This window comes from Ceratotherium simum, chromosome 18 (genome assembly GCF_057802395.1).
Source record: "Ceratotherium simum simum isolate JZ-2026a chromosome 18, ASM5780239v1, whole genome shotgun sequence".
Classification (NCBI taxonomy): Eukaryota; Metazoa; Chordata; class Mammalia; order Perissodactyla; family Rhinocerotidae; genus Ceratotherium; species Ceratotherium simum.
In genome coordinates this window covers 56,237,919-56,264,166 of record NC_141917.1, presented here as the reverse complement: position 1 = coordinate 56,264,166, position 26,248 = coordinate 56,237,919, and the positions used below count along the sequence as shown (strand labels likewise).

Genomic DNA, 26,248 nt, shown 5'->3' with positions numbered 1-26,248 from the left:
CACCACAGGGCAGCAGCGAGGAGCAGGGGCCTGGGGGCAGCGGGTTGATGTTTACTTCCACAAGGACCCGGCACACCCCCTCCCCGCTTGGCTGAGCTGAGGCCTGAGTGCTTCCAGCCCCCTCATCACCTACAGACTACGTGCGGCCCCGGTGTCAATCCTGGTGCTCCTTGTGATGGCTGTGACCTCTCTGCACCTCAGTCTTCCTGGATGCCAAGTGGGCTTGGGGGACATGGCTGTGCCACCCACAGCTCGGCAGCATAGGACTGCTGTTTGAGGTGCAGGGGAGTCTGTGTAGCTGCTACTCACAGACTCTGGTCTCCAGAGCCCCCTCCCAGGAACAGCCCTTGGCCATGGTGCCCAGGCCCCTCCCATCCGAGCCCTGGTTCCCATACACCCACCTTGAAGTTGCTGGAGCAAACACGGACCGGATGGGGCTACCCTAGTGGAGATGTTTATTGACAGGATGGGGGCAGGGCTGGGCGAGACAGGACGGGTGAGTGAGACGGGAAAGTAGAGGGCAGGTGCCCAAGGGAGAGAGCAGCTTGGTTGGGCCTCACTGTCCCAGGCTCGGGAAGTGCCTCTGGGCCTCAGGCGCTGGGGGCGTACTGCAGCACCAGCCGGGCAAAATCGTTTTCCTTCAACACGAATGAGGGGAGAGATGTGAGCCAGGCCCCAAGTTCCAGGCCTTCCTTGGGTAGGCCGGGGTCTGGGGCTCAGAGACGGGCACCCACATGGGCTCACCTTGGCCTGGTACTCCTTGATGAAGGGGTGGGACCTGTGGGCATCCTTCAGCTGGGACAGGTAGCGATTTGTCACCTGTGGGGGAGGTGAGTCCGGGTTAGCTGGATACATGGACCCCATGGTGGCTTTGTTTGTCCCATCCTGCAGTTGTGGGGTGGGACGAGGGCCACCCAGCCGACCCCAGGCAGGAACCTGGTCTCCCCACATTCCCTCCATCACCCACCCTGGAATCAGGCTGATGAGAGAGGACCCGCAGGGTGGGGGAAGCACCAGCTGGAACAGTGCCCGGCACAGAGACTGGGGGTCTGGTGCTGTTTCTGGGGTGAGAAGGTCGTTCTATCTGTCCTGCACTACCCCAGCCCCAAGGGTCCTGTGACTCTCTGTCAGAAAGCCCTTGGGAGGGCCCCTGGCCAGCTGGGCCAGTCACTTAAACGGAGCAGTGCCCCAATGTTCTTGCGCTCTGCCCTCACGAGGTGGGCTCACCAGAATCACTCCCCTGGGCCCCTTTTCTCTGTCCTGTTGCCCACCCCCCAGCACGAGGTGGCACAGGCTGGGTCTCAGCCCAGGCGCCCTCCAAGCCTCAGCCTACTCATCCATAGGACTCACGGGAGCAGCTGACCTGCAGCCCGGAACCCACTTGTGGTGAGTTGCCCCAACCCCAGGCCAACTCTGAAGTCCAGACTCTAAGGCCCCAAGCTTCCTCTGGAGCCGGCACCAAACCAGAGACCCCCGCCCGCCCCAGGCTGGCACTGTGAGGGCTGGAAAACCCTTCTGCACCAGGCTTGGGGGGCCCTACCTCGGGGGGCTTGCCCAGGTGCTGGGACAGGACAATGAGGTTGATCAGTGTCTCCGGGTGGCCGCTGTCCTAGAAACAGGAGGACGCCGGGCAGACAGGGTCAGCTCCTCCAGGCCCCCAGACTCAGTCTGCTCACCCCTATCTTGGGCAGGACAACGTCCCCTGCTGCCCTGGGGTGGGGACGTGACCTGCACAAGGTCATACCCTCAGAAGTGAGGCAGGGCCGAGGCTGCAGGACTCAGAGTGCCCCCCAACAGTGGCCACTCTGCAAGGCGGTCACCTCGGGGCCCTGCCTTCTGCCTCAGGAGGCAGCACAGTGTGGAGGGGCCACGGCCTCTTCCACCTCTGCAGGCCAGCTGCTTCCCCTCTGAGCTCGTTGTCTTCTGCAGACCAGACTGCAATGGAGCCCCTGGCTTACTGCAATTTGGGAGGAGTGGATTTATCACACAAATCTCAAAGTAACAAAGCCCGGCCCAAGGCGGCCTCAGTACTATCACAGCCATGCTATAACCAAGCCATTCCTCATGCTGTGACGATGACCATGGGCAAACCCCGCCCACCCCACCTCTTCCCAAGGGAACTTGGCAGGAAGCTACTGGGAAATCACCAGAACCTCCAGGCGGGTGACCTCATTCTGCCCGCCCATCCTGGGCTCTGAGGCACAGGGAACCCTGGGAACCACCCAGACGCTGCCTCGGCCAGGAGCCCCAGCCAGAGCCCCTAGTGCCTACGAGGCAGGGACACTGGGAGGAGCGCTGCCTGGACTCAGGGCAGAGGCACCATCCAGCACGCACAGCGCCTCAAGCTCAAGGGGCTGCAGAGACCCTGGCCTCCTGCACAGACTTGGCTCCACCCCTTGGCTGCCCTTCTTTGCGGAGACCCAACTTCTTCCGGCCAGCACAGGGTGCCCTGGCGGGGTGAGGCAGCTGCAGGGTGCAGCCTGGGGACACCAGCCCGCGGAAGCACTTGACTAACGCCCTTGGCCCGTCCCTGCTCTGCACACAACCTTCTGATGATCACTCAGCCCCTCGAAGAGATGAACAAGAAGAAAGCTTCCTACCAGTGTCAGTTTCTCATTATACCAAAAAATTTTTTCCAAAATTGAAAACAGCTTTGACGGCTTTTCTGATTATAAAAATAACGTAAAAGACAGATGTCGGTCAGGAGAAGACGACTGTGCCGCCCCAAGAGGGCAGCGCTCTCAGTCCCCCTTCTCGACAAGGATGGGCACAGGCGATGCCACGTGTCTGCAGCCCACTCTCCCCTCGGTAGTGAACGACGGGCGTCTCTTCCATGTATGGACCCAGGGGAGGCAGCCAAAGTGACAGCGAGGAGGGCCTGGGACATGTATGTCCGTTCAGCTCAGGCTGACTGAGGCTCAAGCTGACGGGATCCTCCCATTTCCAAGAGAAGCTAGAATCGGGATTTTCGTTTGCAATACCAATTTTCAGCTGACTCAGCATTAAAATCCCTGTGTGGCCACATGGCAGGCCCATGGGGTCTCTGCCGCACCTGTTTCTGTCCGTCTCCATCTGCCTGTGTGCCTCTGCAGCAAGCCCAGCCACCTGCCTTCCCCGCTCTGGGAGTCCCGGGCACAGGCCAGGCCTGCCTGTACCTTGTCCAGCGCCTCCTGCAGCACGCCCTCGGCTGCCTCCCACCGGCCCTGGGCCATGTGGCAGGCCGCCTGCCCGTTGAGCAGCAGCAGGGTAGATGAGCACTTGTCAGCCATCTCCTGGAAGATGTAGTAGGCGTCCTGCAGCTTCTCGCCACCCTGTGGGGACAGTTCTGATGTCACTGTTTGTCACTCTGCTGTCTGGCCCTACCCCTGCCTGCTCCCTCACAGAAGGATCCCTGCACCTTGTGGAGACAATCCTGGCAAGGGCAGCATGGCAGGCACTCCTTGGACACTGCCCCCTTCCCCACAGAGACCCCCACGGAGCCTCTGCTGTGCTGAAGGGGCCGAAACGGCATGCACCTGCTACAAGGCCGGCTCCCCGAGGCTTCGGTTTACAGACGCAGAAGCCTCAGCTTCCAAGAGGAGAAACAGTGCACAGGCGGCCAGGCCAAACTCTGAGCTGGGACCACTGGGTCACATGGCCCATCAGGGGTGGGCTTGCTCGGTGACCAGCAGCCCTGACCCCGACTGCCCAGGCTCTGAGTAGAAGGTTCTGTCTGCCTGCTAAAGACATAGTGTCACACTTGCAAGGGAGCCTGAGACCAAGATGTGCTTGTGAGACAATGCAAGGCTACTAGAGACAGCTGTCAGGGTTTGTCTCACGAAACTAGACGGATATTGGAAACCAGCCTGGGCGAGGCCTCAGCTGCCCAAGGGCAGTGAAGATGCATAAAGATGGGGAGCACATATTAAAAGGCCTGTACAGGGGCTGGCCCGGTGGTGTAGCAGTTAAGTTCACGTGCTCCGCTTCAGCGGCCCGGGGTTCGCAGGTCTGGATCCCGGGCGCGCACTGACGCACCGCTTGTCAAGCCATGCTGTGGCAGCATCCCATATAAAGTAGAAGAAGATGGGCACAGATGTTAGCCCAGGGCCAATCTTCCTCAGCAAAAAGAGGAGGACTGGCATCGGATGTTAGCTCAGGGCTGATCCTCCTCACACACACACACACAAACAGGTCTGTACAAAAGAGTTACTCAGAAAGGAAGCCAAGTGCCACAAGCCAAAAAAGGGGCTGTTGCCAGGAGACTGGGGTACCCAGGCATGTGGGGGAACGGGGACTGGGCACAGGGGAACCCATGAGGGGGACACCCCCACCCACTTTGTGCCAGAACCTCAGAGAGCAAGCTGAGCAGCAGCCAAGCCCAGGGCCAGACCCCAGGGGAGGGTCCACTGCCAGGCAGGCCGGCTCAGTGGGTCCCGGGGGGCGTGTGGGGAAAGGCATGCCGAGTCAGGTTCCGGAGCCCCCCAGTCCATTCACTCTGGCCAAGCCACTCAGCTACGAGAATCCTACAATGGGGTAGACGCGGAGTGAGGTGGGAAACGTGCCCAGGTCCCCGGGGCTGGGATCCTCTGGCGGACTGGCCCTAAAGGAAGCAGGAGGTCCAGCGTATCGTGGAACCCCCCCACCTACACTCTCCCCATAGGAGCAGCCAGTGCTGGGTGCAGGGGGCCACCTCCCACCTCCCAGCTCCCTGATGCTCCTGCCCCCATCTCCCAGAGCAACCTAGGAGGCTCACCACGGCCAGGTTAACCCAGGCGGTGGCCAGCTGGGTGAGGGTGGCATCCTCGTCCTGGTCCTGCATTTTCTTCAGCTCTTTCCTGGGGGCAGAGGAGAGAGGCAGGAAGGTGCTAAGGGGCCTGGCCAGTGCCCTGAGTTCCCTGCTCACAAGGCACACACACCTGCTTGCTTATGAGGCTCTAGAACCTTGGGCCATGGCCCGGCTGCCCCCCACCCGAGGCTACACACTTGAGAAGCCCAACCCAACCCTGCAGGACAGGCTCCACTGCCTGCCTCACAGAAGGACACTGAGATATGGACAGTGAAGCCCCTTGTCCTGGCAACACCCTGCAGGGAAGGGCGGGTAAACATCGGAGCGTCACCCCGATCGACTGGAAGAACTAGAGAAACAATTGTGGCATCGATGCTCTGGGGCAGGGGGAGGGCTCGGGGACAGTCCCCACGCTGAGTGCCTCCTCGTGGACAGGAGCCCAACTTCCAGAGAACACGGGGTCCCAACACGGCCTGGCTGTTGCTCAGGCACCCCCAATGCACAGGCCACAGCACAGCGCCCCCAGGTGGTGACAGGTGAGGAGGAGCTTACCGGGCAAGGTCCAGGCGGTCCAGCTTCAGCAGGATCTGCACCGTCATGGCCATGCTGTGGGACAGGGCAGCAGTCAGCAGACCCCTCCCCACTTTACTCTCCCATGAGAGGCTCACTTCATGTGGGTTCCACCTTCTGGAACATTCCTATGAGTGCCTGGGCCACCAACCCAGCCTTCCAGAGGGGGACACTGAGGTTGACCACTGGCCCAGCAGAGCCAGACTCAGACCTGGGCACCCGTTGCTAGGCTGAGCACTCCCATCACTTCCTGGGAACCTCACTCTCACGTGTCACAGCTGAGCACGCTCAGGCCGGGAGCTCCTGTGGGGTCCCCAAGGCAGGGACCCCAGGCCTCTGGCCTGCTCCCTGCCCACCCCTCAGCCGGCCACCATATTCACACCTCCTACCCCCACCCCCCTTCCGAATTCAGTCACAGATGAAGTGCTGCAGGGGGAACACGGCTTACTCCCTTTAGTTCCCACACCCACTGCTTCCCTCTTGGGCTGTGACTGCCCAGTACTAATGTGGCTGCTTGTTCCCAGGTTGTCCCACAGGAATGTGACCCAGCACCCAGACCAGCCAAGGTAGGAGCATGAGAAACACTTGTGGGGCCCACTGCCTCCCTGGCCATGTGCTATGCCGATTTCTAAGCTGCTGCAAATCCCCTTCTGGATTGAGAAGGACATAAACAGATACATAAGGAACACGTAGTGACCAACTAACCAAGCGAAGGCAGGAGCCAGAGAGCTCACGGGGAAGGGCGACTGTGCCCTCTGGGGCTGGAGCCCTGGACACAGTGCTGGCCCAGAGTCACCTCCTGGGATGGGGGGTAGAGGCGACTGCACGCTGTGTGGGCTCCAGCACCCCAGCCTTGGAGTGCCCTGAATGAGGGCCGGCCTCAGGGGAGAGCCTGGAGAACCTAGGAGGACACGGAAAAGCCAGCATAGAGGAACACAAGGCTTCATGGGGGGAATGGGATACAGAAACCTCAGGCAGAGACAAAGCTGCTTTCTGCTCTGCCCTCGGGAAAAGGTTTTCAGCCCCAGGCACTGTGTCCTTGGAGCAGTGGCCCAGCCGTGCACAAAGAATTGTCTCCTGGACAGAGAATGAGAGCTGCAGCCTAAATAGGAGGTCTTCTCCCCGCCCCAGTCTCTCATAGTAGCCCCCTCACTGTTCCCAGGACGATGGCTGAAGAGGGCCTGAGCATCCTGGAGACCAGAGAGGCCAATCACCTCTCCAGGCCGTCCCTGTGGTGCAGGGCGGACACTCACCACTCCAGGCTGTCCCCTTGGTGCAGGGCACGCAGGGCTGCGTCCAAGTTCTGGTCATGGAAGTAGATGGAGGCAGCCATCAGTAGGAAGGTGGTGTTGGTCACATCTACGCTCCTGCTCATCTCCTGGTCCAGCTCAGCAACAATTGCGTCCCTGCAAGACATGGTGACGCAGGGCCTGTGGCTGGGGGTGGGAGGCAGGCCTCACCCCTGTGGGAGCAGACAGGCTCAGAGAGGGCGAGTCAGGCCCCCAGGGACACACAGCAGCAGCAGGCAGAATGGGCCCAGCTGTCTCTGTCAAGCCCCACTGGGTGCCAGCCTTGTCACCTTGCCCCAAGGTATTTCTCACCCCCACACAGACAGGGAAATCAAGGTCAAGAAAAGTGGGGCTAGGTGCTCCCAGCCCCACGGGGAGATGTGGTGCAGGAGGGGCCACACCCGGCTCTGCCCATGAAGCAGCACAAATGACCACGTGGGCCTCAAGATCCCCCAGCCTCAGCGCTTGGGGGCTGTAATGTCCATACCACCCTGGAATGTGGAGGGATGGCTGACTTGCCAGGGGTGCATCCACAGGGACATGAGACTACACATGTGAATCTCACAGTGGAACGTCACCACCTTCCTGAGGAGGCCCGTGGTCCGGTGGAGGCTCCAGACGCTCATCCATCAGCACATGGGCCTGGGTACCAAGGGCAGCTGGGCAGGAGCACGCCCCACTGCCAGGGAGGCTGCCCTCCGTTCCTGACCCCGGCGTGCTGGCTGCTCCTGGCCAGTGACTAATGTGCTAGGCTGGGGGCTGAGAGCCAGCGGCCGGCCTGGAGTCCAGGCTTGGCCAAGGACCAACCAGGCACCCCCACATGTCACAGGACACCCAAGCCATGGTCTGCTTAACTGGAAAATGGAGCCAAGACCCCTTGTTTCAAAGGGCTGCTGAGCAGTCGATGAGAGAAAGAAGGCAAAGGCCGGGCCCCTCACCACTAGACAAAAGCTGCTGTTTGGGGTCCATACAGTCTCCACAAACGCGTGGATGTCGTGAGGATTTCTGGGGCGCTGTTGGCCAAATACCTGTGTCTGAGGGCCCCTGGAGGGCGGGGACATGCCCATCACTGTCTCCGTGCCCACCAAGGAGATACCTGATGGACAAATAACTTCAAATCTAAGCCTGTTTCCTGCTCTGCAAGGCAGGACCACGTACAGGGTGTAATGCAGGGTTGGCCTGAGGAGCCCTCTGGGCCGCCTCGCGGAGCTTCCTGCCTGGTTCTGGGCACACGGGGTGTGGACACACTGCCTGCTGTTGTCACTGTGATGTCAGTGTTGTACACTGGAACACGCTGCAGCTGTGCTCACTGCTCTGGAACTTGCTCCACCTGCTTGCCAGGCAGGCCGTGTGCAGGAGCAGGTGTGTGCTGCCAGGATGGACCCACCTTGAACTGCTCTGCTTTCCTGAGCTCCTGCCCCATGCCACATGCTTCCTGTGGGCTCTTTCCTGTAATGCTCACAGCAGCCACTGCTCCTGGAGGACCCCCAGGTACCCTCCCCTTCCCAAGGACAATGGCATTTGTCACCTCGGCTAGTGAAGTGCGGGGCGGGAGAAACGATGGCCTCAGGAGGCTGCCCGTCTTAGTGTCCTGGGGCTGCTGTCACAAAGCACCACCAGCCAGGGGAAATTAAAACAACAGGAGTTTCTTCTCTCACAACTCTGGAGGCCAGAAGTCTGAGATCAAGGGTGGGCAGGGTTGGCTCCTTCGGAGGCTCTCAGGGGGAATCCGTCCCGGGCCTCTCTCCCGGCTTCTGGTGGCTGCACAGTCCTGTGTTCCTCAGCTGTGTCTACGTCACCCTGATCTCTGCCTCCATCCTCACATGGCATCTTCTCTGTGTCTTCTCCTTTTCTGTCTCTTATAAAGACCCCAGTCACCCTATACCCAGGATGAGCTCAAGATCCTTAACCACTTACATCTGCAAAGACCCCACTCCCAATGAGGGCACATTCACAGGTTCCAGGGGATATGGACACGTCTTGCAGGGGCCCCCATTCAGCTGTGACTGCTCACAAGTAAACCCCGAGCCTCGGACTTTGTGGACGAAGGAGCTCACAGCACACACACTTGGGACCAGCAGACAGCCGCCACAGCCCACGAGGGAAACATGGTGTCAACAAGGTCATGACCACGTCCTGGTCTAAGAAGCTCTGCAGGGCAGAGACTGGGGAAGGCCCCTCTGTGAGTCGTCTCAGTGCCGCGAGGGATGGCCTCGGGTGGTGGTGGGGTCTTGGGGCAGGGACAGGGGTCAGCCCACAGAGCAGAGCATCTCCCTGTCGTGGGCTGTGCCATCATCCTTCTATCCCAGCTGCCCTCTGGGGAGTGTTTTACCTCCCCAATCCCAGCCCATTCCCAGGGATGGGGGAAACCAAGGTGCAGAGGGGCCGCGGAGCCTGCTGGGTCAAGCTGGTGCTCCACGCACAGGTGAGGCAGGGTCACGTGGCTCCCACCTGCAGAGGCCTGAGCTCACGTGCATCTGAGCGAGCATGCTACCACTGAGGGAACAGCCATGCAAACCCCGCAGTAGGAACCACTCAAGGCCAGCAGGGCTGGAATGTGCCACTGCAGACCCCACACTGAGCAGCAGAAAACAGGTGGGCCTGGGCCTGGGATGCTTGGCCCTAGCCTGGCAGGCAAGGCTCACCCTGCCCTCCCTTGGCTGCGGGAGGGGGCAGTGCTTCCAGGTCCCCACAGCCCCAACCTCCACCTCCCCTGGCAATCACCCTCGGGAATTTGACAATTGCTGGTCTGTGGCTCAGGGTGAGGACTTGGCATGTTCCCATCCCCCCTCCACCTGGGTCCCCCTCCTGAGGAGACGATCGGCAGGTGGTACAACCGCCTCCCTGGACAGACCGAGGGCCTGGGTAAGCAGCAGGCTGGAAGACTGGCTGGAGGGTCTCGACCCTGTGTGTCGAGGGGGAGGCCCTCTTGGCAGCATGACGCCCCTCACGGCCCCGGAGGGCATCTGCACACAAGTCCTCATCTGTGACCCCCCGAGACCCCTTTGAAGCAGGGTCCATCACTGCCGCCCACTGTGCAGGTGAGGGAAACAGAGATTCAGGGAGGTGACAGGTGGGAAAGAGGGACACCCCCCTAGGAGCCCCCATCCTCACCTCTGGCTGTCACTGGCCAGGTACTCGGCAAACATGCGCACAGCTTGGAGTTCGGGGGCCGAGGAGGGTTTGATCTCATCCAGGACCACGCCATATTTCCTCTGCCGTCAAGGCAAGCATGCTGTCAGTTCCCTACTCCTACCCCACAGGATTTATAGATCCTCAGCCCCCAGGAACACAAGGGCTTCTCGTGGCTCCAGCATCACCCGGGTGGACGCTCGGCCCTGGTGCAGCAGGTAAAACCCACACTGCCCTCCCTGGGCTGCAGGAGGTCTACCACCCACCACCTCCAGGGACCCGAGGCTGCCAGGTGCCAGCCTCACTACAGTGCACTGTGGAAGCCAGCACAGACTCGTCGCCTGTCAGGCCACGCTGCCCACTGCTCTGGCTGGAGACCCCAGTGGTTCACCCCAGTGGTGATGAGGTGACAGGGTGAGGGTCCCACGAGCTCTGGGGAGGTATGTCACTGGGGGCAGGGGGTCTGGGTATGTGCTTCTATAGAGCAGAACACACCCCCCACAACAGAGGCCCTCCCTGCTGACACCCAGAACTGGTGCTGGGGGTCACCTCCTGGAGGGGAACTGGAGCCAGGGGCCCATTTCTCACTGTGTTTCTCTCTAGGCGGTTTCAGTGTTTTTACTGCCACGCACAGGTGTTCGTTTTTGTAAAACGTACGCGTGCACACACATAAGTAGGAACACATTCCAAGGAGATTGTGGGCCATACATACTGTCTGGGCCTGAGCTTCACTCTTGAGTGTCAGGGGGTGAGGGGTCCTGTCAGGCTCTGGAATGCCCCACAAACAGAAAGGTGTGAAGAGCCCTGGGAAGCCACTGGAGCCCAGATGTGAGGTGGGGCAGCTGCGAAGCCGCAGTTCCAGGGCTGCAGCTAGGGGACAAGGCAGGTGGGAGGCCGGCAGCCACACTCGCACAGCGGGCACTGGGCAGAACCGGGCCAGGGCACAGCTCGGTTCCATCTGCACTGGCTGGATTTTTAGAACATAAGGAGGCACTCTTACTGTATTCCAGAGTAACGCTGCGTTTAAAAACCCCCAGTGCCTAAACTGTGGACTCTAGTTAACATCAGGGTCAATATCGGTGTACCAATTGTTAACAAAAGCATCTGGCCAACCCAAGATGTTAATAAGAGAAACTGCTGGTGGGGGGTGGAATATGGAATTTTCTTTACTATTTGCTCAATTATTCTGTAAACTTAAAACTGTACTAAACAAATAAAATCTGATACGTAAAAAGATAAAAGTGAGAAATCCTGACACTGGCCCTCTGGCCTGGTGGTCCAGGGCCTCGGTGACACGCCCACCTACTTGTGGTGGCCACACTGGCTGCTCGTGGTGGCTGGACTCTACCCTCCCCTCCCCCTCCCAGCACTGTTCCTTACTCCCCCACCCCAGGGGTGTTGGTGGCCCCGGGCACGGTGACGGGCCCACACTCACCTGTGCCAGGTATGCTCTGTACAGGAAGACATCCCTTTCCACGTCTCTCTCTGGGCTCGATGGCTACAGAAACAGAGGCAGGTCAGGATGCACAGGACAGGCCCTCAGAGGCCAAGAGTGGGCAGCTTCCCCAGCAGAGTCTGGGCCTCAGTCCTGGCCCTGGCTCTCAGCTGCTTGTGACCTTGGGGGACAGGAGAGCAGCCCCGGCTGAGGGCATGCAGCATGCCGGGCGACTGATGCTGTCCCACCCCGACACCACCCTGGGAAGGTGGTTTGATCGTCACCCCCATCTGTCCAGGTGAGAGATGGGGGCACCAAAAGTGCCACATCTGTTCCAACTACATGGCAAGGGGCCAGGGTGGAGCCCACGCCTCTGACTACCTCTTCCAGATGGGGAAGGAGCCCAGGGGGCAGCAGGTCAAAAGAGAAGCTGCTTGACAGTCCGTGTGGTCCAAGAACATTAGGGGGACATGCCTTGGTGACTGGGTTTGTAAAAGCAGAGAGAATAGGCCTGGGCTGGCTGATGCTGGACAACAGATAAGACCCAGGTGGAGACATGCAAAGGGGACTTTGCCTTCTTAACAAATACTTCCACGCAGCTTGTTCCTGTCCTGTTTTTGTTCCAAAATACTCTTTAAACATGACAAACAAAACAGACGAAGGTCGGCCTCACACAGAGAGCCTGCCCTATCTCCAGCAAAAGGGCCTTTCTGAGAGAGCTCAGCTTGGCTGCCCAGGGCTGGGCGAGACCTCAGGGACAAGGCCCACGGGCCAGGCCCCTGCAACCCAGCCACCGCACAGAGCCAAGGACTAGGAGCAAGGTGACCTCATAGAATGTTCACTGTGGGACTGTGAGGAAGCCCCCAGGAGGCTGCAGGCAGGCAGGGGACCCTTCTTTTGGAGAACAGCTTTGGACGATGCCCCAGGGTGCCAGCCGGCTCCCTGGGAGGCCTTGCGGTACCTGGGATGGGTGCGCACAGAGCAGCTCTGCCCAGAGGGCTTGAGGGCACTGGGACAGGCCACCCGGGGGCCAGAAGAGGTAACTGACGTGGGAAGAGGGCCGGCCACGTTGGAGTCACCATTCCAACAGCCTCCAAACCATGGACCCTGGAAAAGTGCACAGAAAGATGGCCTGTCCACACAGGACAGAGTCTGAAGCCCACAGCTGGGGGCACACCAGGACTGCCGTCCCCGAGGCTGAGAACCAGATTCCTAGTCACCTCACCTTCTTCTCCTCAGCCTGGGGTGGGGGCAGGGGAGTGAGGGCAGCAAACACTTTCTCCTCCCAGGTCAAGGGAGACCTAGAACAAGAAGCCTGGCGCCTGGCTCCTGGCCCCAGCTCAGTGCAGGGCAACTTGGCCACAGGGTTCCAATGGCTTGCTCTGGCCTTGATGGCCAGGCTGGGGATCTGGCCATGATTTAGAACATGACGTCTTTTTTTTTTTTTTTTTTTTTTGCTGAGGAAGATTGGCCCTGAGCTAACATCTGTGCCAATCTTCTTCTATTTTGTATATGGGACGCCGCCTCAGCATGGCTTGACGAGCGGTGCATAGGTCCGTGCCTAGATCTGAACCTGCAAACCCCAGGCCGCCACAGCAGAGCGCACGAACTTAACCACTGCACCACCCGGCTGCCCCTCTTCCAAATAAGGGCAACCTGCCTGGGGTCCTCTTCAATAAAAAGAGACAAATGGCGGGCCGGCCCCGTGGCTTGGCGGTTGGGTGCGCGCGCTCCGCTACTGGCGGCCCAGGTTCGGATCCCGGGCATGCGCCGACGCACTGCTTCTCTGGCCATGCTGAGGCCACATCCCGCATACAGCAGCTGGAAGGATGTGCAGCTGTGACATACAACTATCTACTGGGGCTTTGGGGGAAAAAAAATAAAATTATAAAAAAAAAAAAAAGACAAATGGCAGCTCTTGGTGTCTTTGAAGCAATAATACAGTGGGACGCCATGAGGGACTGGGGTGGCTTTGGGTCCCAGAGGCAACTCTGAGCCTCAGCTCCCCCATCTGTAAAATGGGCACCCCCACCCCGAGCCTGCAGGACTGCCGAGGCATCACCCAGACCAGCATGTGGACACTCAGGACCCCCTCAAACAGCCTGAGAGAGAAGAGCGTCTGGGAGGCGTTAAGAACAAGGACAGACATACAGGCCAGGGGCCACGACAGGAGATTTTGGAACCTCTGTAGTTTCCCTCGACAGTCATGTTTTACCCCACAGCAACTGGAAGTGAAACGTGCGTCTCCCTGGGGCGAGAGAGCTCGAGCCTGGTTTGTACCACAGCTGCTGGCAGAGCAAAGACACATTTTGAAAAAAGGAGAGGCAGGGGCCAGCCCAGTGGCATAATGGTTAAGCTCGCGCGTTCTGCTTCAGCAGCCCGGGGTTCGCCTGTTCAGATCCTGGGCGCGGACCTACTCGCTGCTCATCCAGTCATGCTGAGGCGGCGTCCCACATAGAAGAACTAGAACTCCACAACTATGACACACAACTACGTCCTGGGGCTTTGGGGAGAAAAAAAAAAAGAGGAAGACTGGCAACAGACTTTAGCACAGGGCCAATCTTCCTCAAAAAAAAAAAAAAGAAAGAAAAAAGGAGAGGCAAGTGCAAGGATGCCTGCTGGCACAGCAGAAAGCCAGAAGGGACCCAAATGTCTGGCGACAGAGGAGTAGCTACATAAACTGCAGCAGGTCCCCAGGGGGGCACACGACACAGTGGGGAAAAAGAAGGCAGCACATCTACAGGTATTGACGCAAATTGTTCTGCGAGACAACTGCAGACGACAGGCCCGGCACGGTCTGTTCTGCTAACAAGGAACAAGGCACAGACAGCTGCCTGTTCACACGCCAGGACAAGCCGGGAGCAGACTCTGGGCTGGTTCAGAACGTCTTCACTCCTCATGCGAGACTCATCTGTTTGTTACCTGGGAGATCAAAACCCACCAAGGCAGGCCGACCAGAGCCAGGAGACAAAGAAGGCTTGTGGGGACTGGGCCAGAAACTGTGTGGCTTGGCAAGAGCCTGCCACCGGTGACTGAGGCTGTGGAGTGCAGATTGGGAGCAGGAGCCTACACTTTGTGGAGCGGGACCACGGAGCCGCTCCCCAATCCCCCAGGGGAGACAGGCCACCAACCCAAGGTCCACGGCGGCACCTGTCTTACTGCGGCTGAGCGTCTGCCCGCACGCCTGCCGTGCAAGATGCTTCCCGCCTGAAGGCCCCTCCTCCCCGTGACACCTTCCTTCTGTGGGGCCCAAAGCTGCTCCAGGAACAGCCAGTTTACAGTGTGGCTAATGAGAGGCCCCACTTTAAACAGACCAAAAACCTACTGCCCTCCCTGCCAAGAGGAGACAGGGGGCACAGAGGGGGTCCTGGGTCCACTTGACAGTCAGCTGTGGTCCCAGACCCCAAGGTCTGCTGGGCTGAAATGTTCTGGAAGGAGCTGGTGAGACCTGCTCTGGCAGCTTGACTAAGTCACTGGTTGGAGGCCCTTGCTGAATGCTGTGACTTCCCTGAGGCTATGTTCCCCTTTCTGGGTTGGGCCCCACCTGCAAACTGGGGTAACCAATGCCGGAGGCCGGGTCATTGGGAGGTCAGCCTCCCAACGGGTGAGTGCATTGGGGCTCCAAGCACCATCTCTGTAGCAGCAGCAGCAGCAGCAGCATCTCCCAGGAGCTCATCAGGGAGGCAGATCTTGGGCCCCTCCCCGACCTGCTGATTCAGACCCTGCAGGGGTGGCTCCAGTAACCCCCATTTACAGAGCACCCCAGGGACTCTGATGCATCCCACCACGCGAGCACTGTGGTCCCCAGCCCCCACAGCTCGTCAGAATCACCTGGGAACTCAGAACCAGCAAAGCCAGGAAGCCCACCTCACCAATGATGCCTGACCCTGGGGTGGCCCCACACTGCCCCAGACAGCTCAGAGGTGCAGCCGGGGCCGAGGACGATGGTACTGTCTGGGGAGGCCAGTTAGAGCCACCTGACCACACCACATGGCCAGCTGCTCAAGGCTTTCTTCACTGCTTTGTCCCAACACCTGGGCAGTGCCTGCCATCTTGTGGGCACTTGAGAAATATCTGACAAATGGGGAAACTTCATGACAGTGACATTGTGCTATGACATACCAGGTGTTCTAGCGGGAGCCACCTCAGGTGGTGCCTGTCTGAAGTCCTGGAGCTGCTGTAACAAACTACCACAAACTAGGGGCCTTAAAACAACAGATACTTATTCTCGCACAGTTCTGGAGGCCAGAAGTCCCAAATTAAGGTGTCAATAGGGCCGTGGCTCCTCACAAAGGCTCTCTAGGAGGATCCTTCTTTGCCTCACCCAGCTTCTGGGACTCCAGGTGTTCCTGGGCTTGTGGCTCATCACCCCAATCTCTGCCTCTGTCTTCTCTGTCTGTGTCTCAAACCTCTCTTTGCCTTTCTCTTAGAAGGACACTTCTCATTGGATTTAAGGCCCATCCTAAATCCTGGATGACTTCATCTAGAGATCCTACTTAATTACATCTGCAAAGACCCTTTTTCCAAGTAAGCCACATTCACAGGTTCTGGGTAGACATATCTTTTCAGGGACACCACTCAACCCAGTACAGCCTGCCCAGGAAGGTTCAGGTGGCCTATGGATCAGAATTAAATCACATCAAATGGCTCAGGGGGGAGAGTGCTCCATTCTTCTGGATGCTTCAGGGAGAACACCTTGGCTTGGTGGCAGCACCTCTTGATCACATCGCCAAAGAGGGCGCAGGTCCCCAGCTCAGAGGCTGAGCAGTGTGCCTCCAGCCAAAGTGACCACTGACATGGTTTCCATATCTTCATTTTCAGACACTCTCTATGTACAGCAGGTCATGCTGGTTCTCCCTTTCAGCAGCAGTGTATAGTCTGCATATAATGACTCAAAAGAACACATCGCTATGACGTAAGCAGAACAGACATACGGTAGAAGTCAAAAGGTGGAATGTGAGTGTAACACTCAATCTCACAGTGACCCTAATGAGATAGGCATCATTTTTCCCATTTGACAGGAGAGGAAAACAGAGGCTCAAAGAGGTGCAATGACTCAGCCCTGGTAGCAGAGCCGAAATCTGAGCCCAGGTCTGTCTCAATCTTCTCGCAGCCCACACTACCCCAGCCAAGAGACACATAAAATTGTGGTGGTGAGCCAAATAAGGCACCCCCCACCCCTGCTGCCCAGAGATGTCCACACCAGTCCTTGGAATCTGTGAATAGCTTACGTCACGTCACAAAAGGGACTTCAGAGCTGTGATTAAGGTTATGGACCCTAAGAGGGGGAAACTATGTTGGGTTATCTGGGAGGGCACAGCCCAATCACAGAAGCTGATAGCAGCTAACAGATAGAAGGAATGCAGAAGGGGAAATTCGAGAGATTCCAAGTGTGAGAACCCCACGGCTAGTTCTGAGATGGAGGGGCTACATGGAGGTTGAGAATTGGAGAGAAGCTTCTAGGAGGTCACTTAGGTGGCCCCAGGCAGAGAGCCAGCAACCTGAATGAGTTTGGAAGCAGATTCTTCCCCGGAATCTCCAGAAAAGACACAGCCCAGCTGACAATTTGATTTTAGCCTGGTGAGCCGTGTTGGACTTCTGACGTATAGAAACTTTGAGATGAGTTTGTGTCGTCTTAAGCTATTGTTTGAGATAATTTGTCCCGGCGGCAACAGAAAACTCATGCAATCATGCTAACGTTATTTCAAGAAATCCAAACCGCTTTCTGAAATCTGTTTGAGGCTTTACCCCCATTATACAAATGACGTGCAGGGAAATCAGGTACACTGCAAAAGGCAAAAAGCATGGAAAACAAGCCTTCTCTACTTCAGAGTCTAAATTCCTCCCAACTCTCTGGCTGCCTCTGTGAAGACACCTGCCACTCTCTCACTAGGTGCTCCAGTGGCTTCCTGTGCCTTTAGAATAAAATCTAAAGCCCTGCCGTGACCCCAAGGCCCTGCCCACCTCATTCTCATCCTCCCCATCGCTTGCCCCACTTCCGCTACACTGACCCCTTATGCCTGGACTACGCCAAGCTCATCTCTGCCTCAGCACTTTTGCAGCAGTTTATGGGGTCAGACGCCTCTCAAGATTCAGCCTCAGGTTCAAATGACAATCAGAGAGGCCCGGCCTGATCTGACCACTCCCACATGAAGCAGCACCCTCCTTCTCCATTCTCAGCACTTTTTATCCCCCCCACCCCCAGAGTGCTCAAGTTGTAACTACATATTCACTAGCTTCTTTACTTGCTTACTCTCTTTGGAACACTAGACTGTGAAGGCAGGCAAGACTGCCAATTTCACCGCTCTTAAAAGTTCTCCAATGGTTCACTCTCGCAGTGTCAGTAACATCATGTCCCTCCCCAAAAGTTGCTGCTAATGGCCCCTGGTGCCCCCTCTCCTGTCACTGGCTGGCTGGGCCCTGCCTTGCAGGGCTATTTTCTAGCTCTCAAACAGCCAAGCTCATTCCCACCACTCTCCATCACGCAACCTCTTGACTTCTTGTTTATTTACTCCTTTACTGTCTGTCTCCCTCGAGAGGCTGAGGTTTCTGAGAATGCTAGGAGTTTTGTCTGTTTTGTCACTGCTCTGAGCCCAGCACGAATACACTACTTGGCCCACAGAGATGCTCAATGAGGAACGAACGAATGAATAACTGAACAAGCACGTCTGGGGAGAAATGACCGGGCTAGTGGGGCAGGATAACACCGGGGAAGCCATTTCTCTCTTGAGCCTCAGTGTTCTCTGCAAAATGAGGATAAACAGCAGTCCCTACTTCACGGGAATTGAGGGTCTGGCGGCACAGTGTGGGCCTATCAACAAAGGAGCACATTATTACTACATGATACAAATGCCTCTCTTACTCCAATGCTTCCAGGACGCAGAGCGAGCGCTCTGAGTGAGAAGCACTATGAAGTGTTACTGCTCTGAGATTTGCTATGGGACAAGATAACTCCTCACCGCGCTCTCAAGAGATGCGTGAGGGGAAACCGCCGCGAGAAGAGGAAGCGTTCTTAAAGTCAGAACGCGACTCGCGGCCACCAGGCAGCTTCCTCCGTCCCCGCCCCCAGCGTCCCGGGCCCGGAGCGGCCGCACCTTCACCCGCTGCGCCTCATTGATGCACTGCTGGTAGCTCCCAATGTAGAAAGCATTCTTCACGTCGAACAGCTCGTCCACCTCCCCTGAGCTGCCGGAGGCCGGGCCGGGGGCGGGAGGCGCCATATCGCTATCGTCGCAACCGCTCTTCTTCCTGAGGGACACGTCGGCCGGAAGCAGGGGGCCACCGCAGGGCCGGGAAATGTAGTTTACTCGTTCCGGCCTGGAGATGAGCCAATGGGAGACGCCTAAACGGGGGTACGGGGGACGCGAGTGCGTGTCGCAGGGCATCTCGGGAATTGTAGTTTGATTCGATCCTGCGAGCCAACGGGATTCGGGGAAATATGGTAAGGATGCGGTCGAGGCTGAGAATGGCAGAGTGAGCTGGAGAGGGCGGGACCATGCAGGAGGCGGATCCAATTAACGGGAGAGGTTTCGTGACGTCATCAGCACGCGCCGGAAGCGCCTCTACACACGGCTGCTCACACGGGGCTGGCGGCGAGGATGGCCGGCTTCGCGGAGCTCGGGCTGTCGTCGTGGCTGGTGGAACAATGTCGGCAGCTGGGTTTGAAGCAGCCCACGCCCGTACAACTCGGCTGCATCCCCGCCATCCTGGAGGGTGAGTGTGGCCCGGCCTCTTCCCAGAGGCATCTCCACTCCTGTTGCCTCTCATTCTTTGCCCACGCCGGTCCTGTGAGGCGTGGGGCAGGCTTGGGCGTTACGGGCGAGTGTAGGTTCCGGAGGCAGACTGGGCAGTGTTGGTGTTAGGCTGTGTGTCCTCGCACAAGTGATATAATCTCTGAAACTTTTATAGCTTCAGAACAGGGAGGGTTTCATAAATGATTAATTGATAGTACTGGGAAGATTTGGTAGAGTTTGCACTACTTATCTTCATTTTACAAATGAAAACTGAGGCTGTCAACATTACTGGTAAATCCAGGACGCTGGTCCCGTGACTGCTCTTCTCCCCACTCTTCTGGCCCGACCTACTTTGCCATTACTGAGGGGCCCTCAAGAAGCCTAGGATGAGACAATTTGAGGGATTAAATAAAGATGGAAGAATTAACAGGGAGCATAGGATGCAGATTGGGGAGGGCATTCCAGGTTCCCCAAGTTCAGGTGCTCTGGAAGGGAGTCAAAATGAGGTAGTGGTCAGTAGCAGGCATATTGGGTCAGATGGATGAGGGTTCCAATCTAGTCTGCCATCTGCCAGCCGTGTGTCCTGGACAAATCTCTGAGACTCATTTTTGCCTTCTGTTAAATGGGGATGATAACGGCCTTTCCCTCCTAGAATTTGTCAGTTACCAGCAATGGAACGTTGTCAGTATGTTCGAAGGGGAAATGGCATAGGCAGTACTGGGCACACAGTAACTGCTCATTAAATGTCAGCTGTCAACTGTGCCAAATGGAACACCCGTCTACACCTAAAGTGTGTTGATGCTGCTTTGCCCTCTGCCCAGGTCGGGACTGCCTAGGCTGTGCCAAGACAGGCAGCGGCAAGACAGCAGCGTTTGTCCTGCCCATCCTGCAGAAGCTGTCTGAGGATCCCTATGGCATCTTCTGCCTTGTCCTGACACCCACCAGGTGAGCCCCCTACAGGCCTCCTGGGTAAGTTAACCAGCTGTGCTCTCAGGCAGGCGCCTTTACCTTGCTGAGCAACACTTTCCCCATGTGCAAAATGGGGACAGAAATAGAGGCCGCCTCATAGGAGTGCTGCAGAATTAAACAAGACGGTGTGCCAAAAGTGCTGGGCACAGGGCTTGCCTCAGGGCAGGCACTGCCGGAAAGGAGCCATCAGTAGTCTTACAGCCCAAGAAATACAGTCACTTGCCACGTAACGATGTTTCGGTCGACAACAGACCGCATATATGGCAGTGGTCCCATAAGATCAGCACCATAGAGCCCGGGTATGTAGGAGGCTGCACCCAGGTTTGTGTAAGTGCACTCTGTGATGTTCGCACAACCATAAAACTGCCTAACAACGCATTTCTCAGAACGGGTTCCTGTCAAGTGATGCCTGACTGTAAACACATCTCCAGTTCTTGGGCAGACACGTGTGGCAGTTGAAATGACAAGTCCTGTGATGGCCACAGAAGAGGCAGGCGTTGCATGCTGTTGAGGGCGTGGCCAGAGAAGGGGGCGTCGAGGAAGGCTTCATTCAAGGGATGCCTTAATGGATGGAAAAGGTCTCTCAAGAGGACAAGTTTGGGGAAAGCATTCTAGGCAGAGGGATCTGCTAGTGCATTCATGCAGAGGTCTGAGAGGCAGGGAACAGAAAGGGTCCTGTGGGCCACGTGTGTTAGAGCCAGCTTGAGAAGGGCCTTGAATGTCAGGTTAGAATTGATTCAGAAGGTGTGTGAGCAGGAAAGGGCAAGACAGGAGGCCAGGAAGTGGGGACAGGGGCCGAGGAGAGGCCTGGGCAGAGCTGGGCCTGAGGCACAGAGGAGGGGACTTGGACACTGACCAGCCCCGGGGAGGGGGGACTGATGCTCGGGTCTCAGGCTTTGGTGACTGGTGTTGAGACCATTGCTGAGGACGTGGGAGGAGGAAAGGCCAGTTTGGATGGGACTGGCGGGGGGCAGGGCCCTGGGCTGATCTGGGGCCCAGCCTGGGGAGGGTGCAGGGGCCACAACAGGCCTCCAACGCTCAGCATCAGAGCCTTTGACCACAGGGGACTGGGAGCCCTGAAGGGTGTGTGAACGGGAGAGGGTGAGTCAGGAGACGCCGGCGGGTGGAGACGGGAATGGGAGAAGGCACAGAACCCCTATCTGACCCAACCCGGCCTCTTCATGCCCACAGGGAGCTGGCCTACCAGATCGCAGAGCAGTTCCGGGTCCTGGGGAAGCCTCTGGGCCTGAAAGACTGCATCATCGTAGGCGGCATGGGTATGGAGGGCTCGGGGAGGCTCTGAGTGTGGCCCTCTGCAGCCTTGGACCACCTGCCCAGCCCCACCTCTCGCCCTCTGCCCACAGACATGGTGGCTCAGGCCCTGGAGCTCTCCCGGAAACCACATGTGGTCATTGCCACTCCGGGGCGCCTGGCAGACCACCTCCGCAGCTCCAGCACCTTCAGCATAAAGAAGATCCGCTTCCTGGTGAGTTGGCCTGGGGCGCTGATTCATCTATTTGGGAAACATGCGTCCCACAGGCCATGCAGTAGAGCTTTGGGAACAGTGACAAGGACACTCAGGGACCAACGAGGGGACCTGTACTAGGAAGATGGTTGGGGCAGGGTCTCTCGGAGGAGCTGACATAGAAGCCAAGATGGGTGAGGGAGCAGGCCTCCGAGACCTAGAGGGACAGTTCTCCAGGGCCCACATCCAAGGCAGGGAAGGAGGCACATGGGGGAGGCGGGTCAGGCCCCAGACAGCACCCTCACCCCAGATCCACCCCCACCCCCCGCCGCCGGCACCGCAGGTGCTGGATGAGGCGGATCGGCTGTTGGAGCAGGGCTGCACTGACTTCACTGTGGACCTGGAGACCATCCTGGCGGCCGTGCCGGCCCGCAGGCAGACCCTGCTCTTCAGTGCCACACTGACCGACACGCTCCGGGAGCTGCAGGGCCTGGCCACCAACCAGCCCTTCTTCTGGGAGGCTCAGGCCCTGTAAGAGCAGCAGCGCAGGCAGGGGGTGGGGGGCATCCCCAACGGAGGCTATTACCCGTGGGCAGGGCGGGGCATTGGCCCCATTCAGAAGGGGACACATGGCGCACCTGTCCCCAGGGTACGCACGGTGGAGCAGCTGGACCAGCGCTACCTGCTGGTGCCTGAGAAGATCAAGGATGCCTACCTGGTCCACCTGATCCAGAATTTCCAGGATGAGCACGAGGACTGGTCCATCATCATTTTCACCAACACGTGCAAGTGAGCTTGAGCGAGCCCCCCCCGAGCCCTTCACGGAGGCCCAAGAGGGGCCAAGGTGCAGATGTGAGGCACACAGCCAGACTCGGTGCTGTGGGGCCTCTGCTCAGACCAGAGATTTCAGAGAACTCTCTCAAGGATGCTCAGAGAGGCCAAGGGATTCGCCATGGTCACTTCTCCTGAAGCTGGAGCCAGGATTTGGGGTTCTTCAGACCTGCCCTTAACTAGAAGGGCCAGGGGCCTCGGGCTGTCCCCAGGAACCCCTGCAGCAGATTTGCTATGCTCTAGGGTGTCATTGAGGCCCAGCGCACCAGCACCCAGGCTGTTGTCTCTGCAATCCCAGGGGTCCCTAGAGCCAGTTCAAGTCGGCTCCTCCTCTGAAGCTTTTGGGGAGATGTCAAGAAGATGTAAGCTATTCCAGTATGAGCTAGGATAGAGGGGCAGTCCACGTTGCATTGAGGAGGCCTCCTAACTGGCTGCTGCCCTCCAAGAACTTATTGGCTACCAGAAACGTCTGGATGTAGGGGTGACTCGTTATCTTAGGCCAGGGAAAGGGTCAGCAGAGAGGATGTTACCAGCGAGGACACCCCACACCCCTGCTTCTCCTTTCCCAGCTGTGCAGGGCCACCTGCTTGGGGTCTCAGGGGTGGGCTGCAGGGGTTGACAGCACACCCTTCCCACAGGACCTGCCAGATCCTGTGCATGATGCTGCGCAAATTCAACTTCCCCACCGTGGCCCTGCATTCCATGATGAAACAGGTGAGACGGTGGGCTGCCCCAGAGACCCCGTCGCCCGTCTGCCTCGCCCTGGGGACTCCTCCCAGCTTCAGGGCCTCTGCCCAGGCTCCTCCCTATTCCTGCCACTCGTCTGCTCCATCTGGTCTTCCCATGGTCGTCTTGCTTGCTGGGCTGTGAACCCCGTGAGGGCGGGGATGGTCCTGGCCTGTCCCCAGGCCTCACACACTAAGTGCTCAAACGTTTGCTGAGATGCCCCCTGACCCCAGCTCCCCTACTTCTCTCCCTGACCCGGCACAGAAAGAACGCTTTGCTGCCCTGGCCAAGTTCAAGTCTAGCATCTACCGGATCCTGATCGCGACAGATGTGGCCTCCCGGTGAGCAGCCCCAGGGTACTTCCTCCCATTCGCTGGTCCCCTGGTGCCCACAGAGGGGCCAGAGTGGGAGGGTGGCCTCCAGCAAGGGTTGCGCAGCCCCAGCTTCACTGCTGGGTGACCTTGGCTGTGTCCCAGCCTCGGTTTCCCCATGTGGACAGTGGTGCTGACCAGCTTCTGCCTCCAGGGGCCTGGACATTCCCACAGTGCAGGTGGTCATCAACCACAACACTCCCGGGCTCCCGAAGATCTACATCCACCGAGTCGGCCGGACCGCCCGTGCAGGTGAGCGGACAGGTTGTGGTGGCCTCTGGGCACCTGTTTGTTGCTCCAGCCTGCCCACACCACGAGGAGTCAAAGTCATGAGCTGGTAGCGCATGGGGATACAGCCCTCAGGTGAGAGATACTAGAGGCGTTTGCAAGTCGTGGGAATTGTCCTTTCAGAAGCAAAGGTGGGGTGCTTTGGCTTCTCCACACTACCTATGTGTTGATAGCTGAGCAGCGTGCACTGTCCCCTGGGGGCATGGCACCCATTGCCCCAGTCCCCACCACTCCGTTGCCTCACTCAGTCTCCTTTGCCTATCAGAGCTGCCAATCAGGGCCCGGCAGCAAGTAGGTGTGTGAGCCCTGGTAGGTTTGATGCTGCCCCGTAGGATTTCGTGTCCAAGTTCAACCTTTCACTGTAACCCTGGCCAGGGGCTGAGGAGGCATCCTTTTGTCTGCTCCCCAGCCCCAGCAGGGAAGGCCATGGGGTTCATGAGACTCTCTCACTCCTGGAGTGGGGAGAGAGATGGTTTCTGGGGCTGGGCTGGACCTGGCCCTTTTCTCCCGCCCTGTGGCCTTGGGCAGGTCACATTAGCTCTCTGGGCCCCGTTGCCTCATCAAATGATGGATAAAAAGAATGTGACACCTGTTTCGGGCTGTTCCAAGGGTCACATGCTTCGTCAGCTGTCAGTGCTGCTCCAGCATCAGTCACCGTCACAGAAAGGGAGTGGAGAACCTGGCGTACAGAGATCTGGGCTGAAGCCTGTTGGGGCTTATTGCTGACATAACTCAGCCTGGGCTCCCTGGCAGTCACACCAGAAAGGGAGATGAGCCACATCACCAGCCCCTGTGTAAGGGCAAGCTGGCAGGAGAGCCGCCTCTCCCTGGGGTCCTGCAGCCCCCCTGGGGCAGACCCACCTACTACAGAGAGGTCCGGCAGGGGGTGAGCCCTGATGCCCTGGGCTTCCTTCCCTTCCCCCCACCCACCTGCCCAGCTCTTGCTCTGCTCCCCTCAATCGAGAGGAGCCCTGAGCGGCCTAGCAGTCAGAATTGCCTCTGTTGGCCCCTTGTCCCGGCCTCCAGCACACAGCAGGTAACTATGGTGTGTCCTCACAGGGCGGCAGGGACAGGCTATCACACTGGTGACGCAGTATGACATCCACCTGGTACACGCCATAGAGGAGCAGATCAGTGAGTGGGGGGGGTGCGGGGGAGGCGGGTGCCTCGGGGTGAGATGCCCACTAGCCTCACGTGAACAGGCGAAAATGCAGTTTCCTTCCTACACAACCCCAAAGGAAGTGTCTTTCGCCCCTTTATCGAAACAGAAGCTCCCACAGCGGCCCTCACCAGCTGAAAGCCAGCGGGGGGGAAAGGACTGGCCGCTCACACCAGGGAGTCTGGCTGGTCCTGCGGGGGAAGAAGGCGGCAGAGATGGGCCCGGGCTTGGGCTTGGGTGGTTGAACGTGTAGCCAGGACTGAGAACCACTGACTGGGCATCTCTAGTCACTGCACAGAGTGTCCTAAAATTCAGAAACATCTGACCTGAAAGACCACTGTTGCCAAAAAATAAATATTCCCAGTCGAATTCAGTGTTGCTGACAACAAAAAAAGAGCAGTCCTTCATCCTTAGGTCTGAGGAAGGTTCAGACCTTTCTCAGGTCTGAAATCCCTGAACTTGTCCACCTGACCCTTAACGTGGTTTGACCCTGGCCGGCCTTGCATGCCCCACCGCACGGGGAACTCACTGCGTGGCCGAAATCCCTCTTATGTCCGCCTGCCTCCCTGGCCCCTGCTGTCCCCACAGAGAAGAAGCTGGAGGAGTTCTCGGTGGAGGAGGCCAACGTGCTGCAGATTCTCACGCAGGTCAACGTGGTGCGGAGGGAGTGTGAGATTGTGAGTGTTGAGGAAGGTGCTGGGGCAAGAGACCGAGCTGGTCTTTTCAAGATAGGGACCCCTCATGACAGCCTTTCCCTCCCTACCAGAAACTAGAGGCAGCCAACTTTGACGAAAAGAAGGAGATCAACAAGCGGAAGCAGCTGATCCTGGAGGGGAAGGTGAGGGCTGAGCTGGCAGGGGGCAGGGTTCCCCAGGGGGATGACTGGCTCAGCCTCCTCCCGGTCCTCCCCGTGCCAGGACCCTGACCTGGAGGCCAAGCGCAAGGCAGAGCTGGCCAAGATCAAGCAGAAGAACCGGCGCTTCAAGGAGAAGGTAGAGCAGGCCCTGCAGCAGCAGGAGGCCAGCAGGGCTGGCCGCCAGGGGCATCCACCTGGGGTCCAGCCTGAGGCCCGTTCAGCCCCAGCACCCACCCAGGACCCGGCCTGAGTTCCACACGGCCCCCACCTGCCCAGCCTGAGATTCCTTCATCGAGCCGAGGGTCAGAGAGTCCCCCCCTGGGGACAGTCCCCCCTCCCAGCCTGCCCAGTCCCCCTCAGCGGAGCCCATGGACACCCACGTTGTACAGCCCCCAACTGGCCCCTTCTCAGAACCTTGGCCAAGAGTCAGGCTGCAGGGGAGGAAAGAACGCTGGCTGTGAGGTTGGGCCCAGTTCCACATACGGTGACCCCAGCCCAAGGTCACCTCATGGGTGTGCCACTGGGCCCCAGAGCGAAGGTCTGTCGCTCACAGGAGGTGCTCAATAAATGGGTCTTTCGACTTCCTCCATCTGACTCTCAGGGAGTCGGGGCAGGAGAGGAGAGTTCGGCTGCTTGTGCTTCTCAGGTCCCCCAGAACA

At 58.4% G+C, this 26,248-nt stretch overlaps 2 protein-coding genes across 4 annotated transcripts; one reads left to right on the top strand and one right to left on the bottom strand.

Moving 5' to 3' along the window:
• Positions 1 to 432: 432 nt before the first annotated feature.
• COPE (coat protein complex I subunit epsilon) lies at positions 433 to 18,463 on the bottom strand. 2 transcript variants are annotated; one of them, XM_004422932.3, is made up of 10 exons: positions 18,286 to 18,462; positions 11,192 to 11,254; positions 9,739 to 9,839; positions 6,589 to 6,741; positions 5,318 to 5,371; positions 4,733 to 4,814; positions 3,156 to 3,311; positions 1,541 to 1,609; positions 745 to 819; positions 433 to 638 (listed from the first exon to the last, which is right to left on the bottom strand). In XM_004422932.3, the coding sequence occupies exons 1-10, from the start codon at positions 18,409 to 18,411 to the stop codon at positions 591 to 593; spliced, it is 927 nt and encodes a 308-aa protein (XP_004422989.1). In that variant the 5' UTR covers positions 18,412 to 18,462; the 3' UTR covers positions 433 to 590. The 2 variants fall into 2 exon arrangements, with proteins under 2 accessions (XP_004422989.1, XP_087299598.1); XM_087443472.1 differs by lacking the exon at positions 1,541 to 1,609 and having other exon boundaries at positions 18,286 to 18,463.
• Positions 18,464 to 18,753: 290 nt separating this feature from the next.
• Positions 18,754 to 26,210, top strand: DDX49 (DEAD-box helicase 49). Of its 2 annotated transcripts, XM_004422931.3 has the most exons (13): positions 18,754 to 18,904; positions 19,746 to 19,869; positions 21,085 to 21,170; positions 21,258 to 21,379; positions 21,702 to 21,889; positions 22,007 to 22,147; positions 22,828 to 22,903; positions 23,180 to 23,256; positions 23,441 to 23,538; positions 24,634 to 24,708; positions 25,322 to 25,410; positions 25,500 to 25,571; positions 25,651 to 26,210. In XM_004422931.3, the coding sequence occupies exons 1-13, from the start codon at positions 18,790 to 18,792 to the stop codon at positions 25,837 to 25,839; spliced, it is 1,452 nt and encodes a 483-aa protein (XP_004422988.2). In that variant the 5' UTR covers positions 18,754 to 18,789; the 3' UTR covers positions 25,840 to 26,210. The 2 variants fall into 2 exon arrangements, with proteins under 2 accessions (XP_004422988.2, XP_087299595.1); XM_087443469.1 differs by lacking the exon at positions 24,634 to 24,708.
• Positions 26,211 to 26,248: the final 38 nt, after the last annotated feature.

What these genes read in the sequence shown, in the direction of transcription:
- COPE (XM_004422932.3), bottom strand. Translation starts at nt 18,411, where the DNA reads ATGGCGCCTCCCGCCCCCGGCCCGGCCTCCGGCAGCTCAGGGGAGGTG. An exon ending in ATGAGGCGCAGCGGGTGAAG is followed by an intron (nt 11,255 to 18,285) that starts GTGCGGCCGCTC and finishes CTGTTTCTGTAG; the next exon opens with CCATCGAGCCCAGAGAGAGA. An exon ending in CAAGGGGACAGCCTGGAGTG is followed by an intron (nt 5,372 to 6,588) that starts GTGAGTGTCCGC and finishes CCTGTCCCACAG; the next exon opens with CATGGCCATGACGGTGCAGA.
- DDX49 (XM_004422931.3), top strand. Translation starts at nt 18,790, where the DNA reads ATGGCCGGCTTCGCGGAGCTCGGGCTGTCGTCGTGGCTGGTGGAACAA. An exon ending in CTTGTCCTGACACCCACCAG is followed by an intron (nt 19,870 to 21,084) that starts GTGAGCCCCCTA and finishes TCATGCCCACAG; the next exon opens with GGAGCTGGCCTACCAGATCG. An exon ending in ATTTTCACCAACACGTGCAA is followed by an intron (nt 22,148 to 22,827) that starts GTGAGCTTGAGC and finishes CCCTTCCCACAG; the next exon opens with GACCTGCCAGATCCTGTGCA.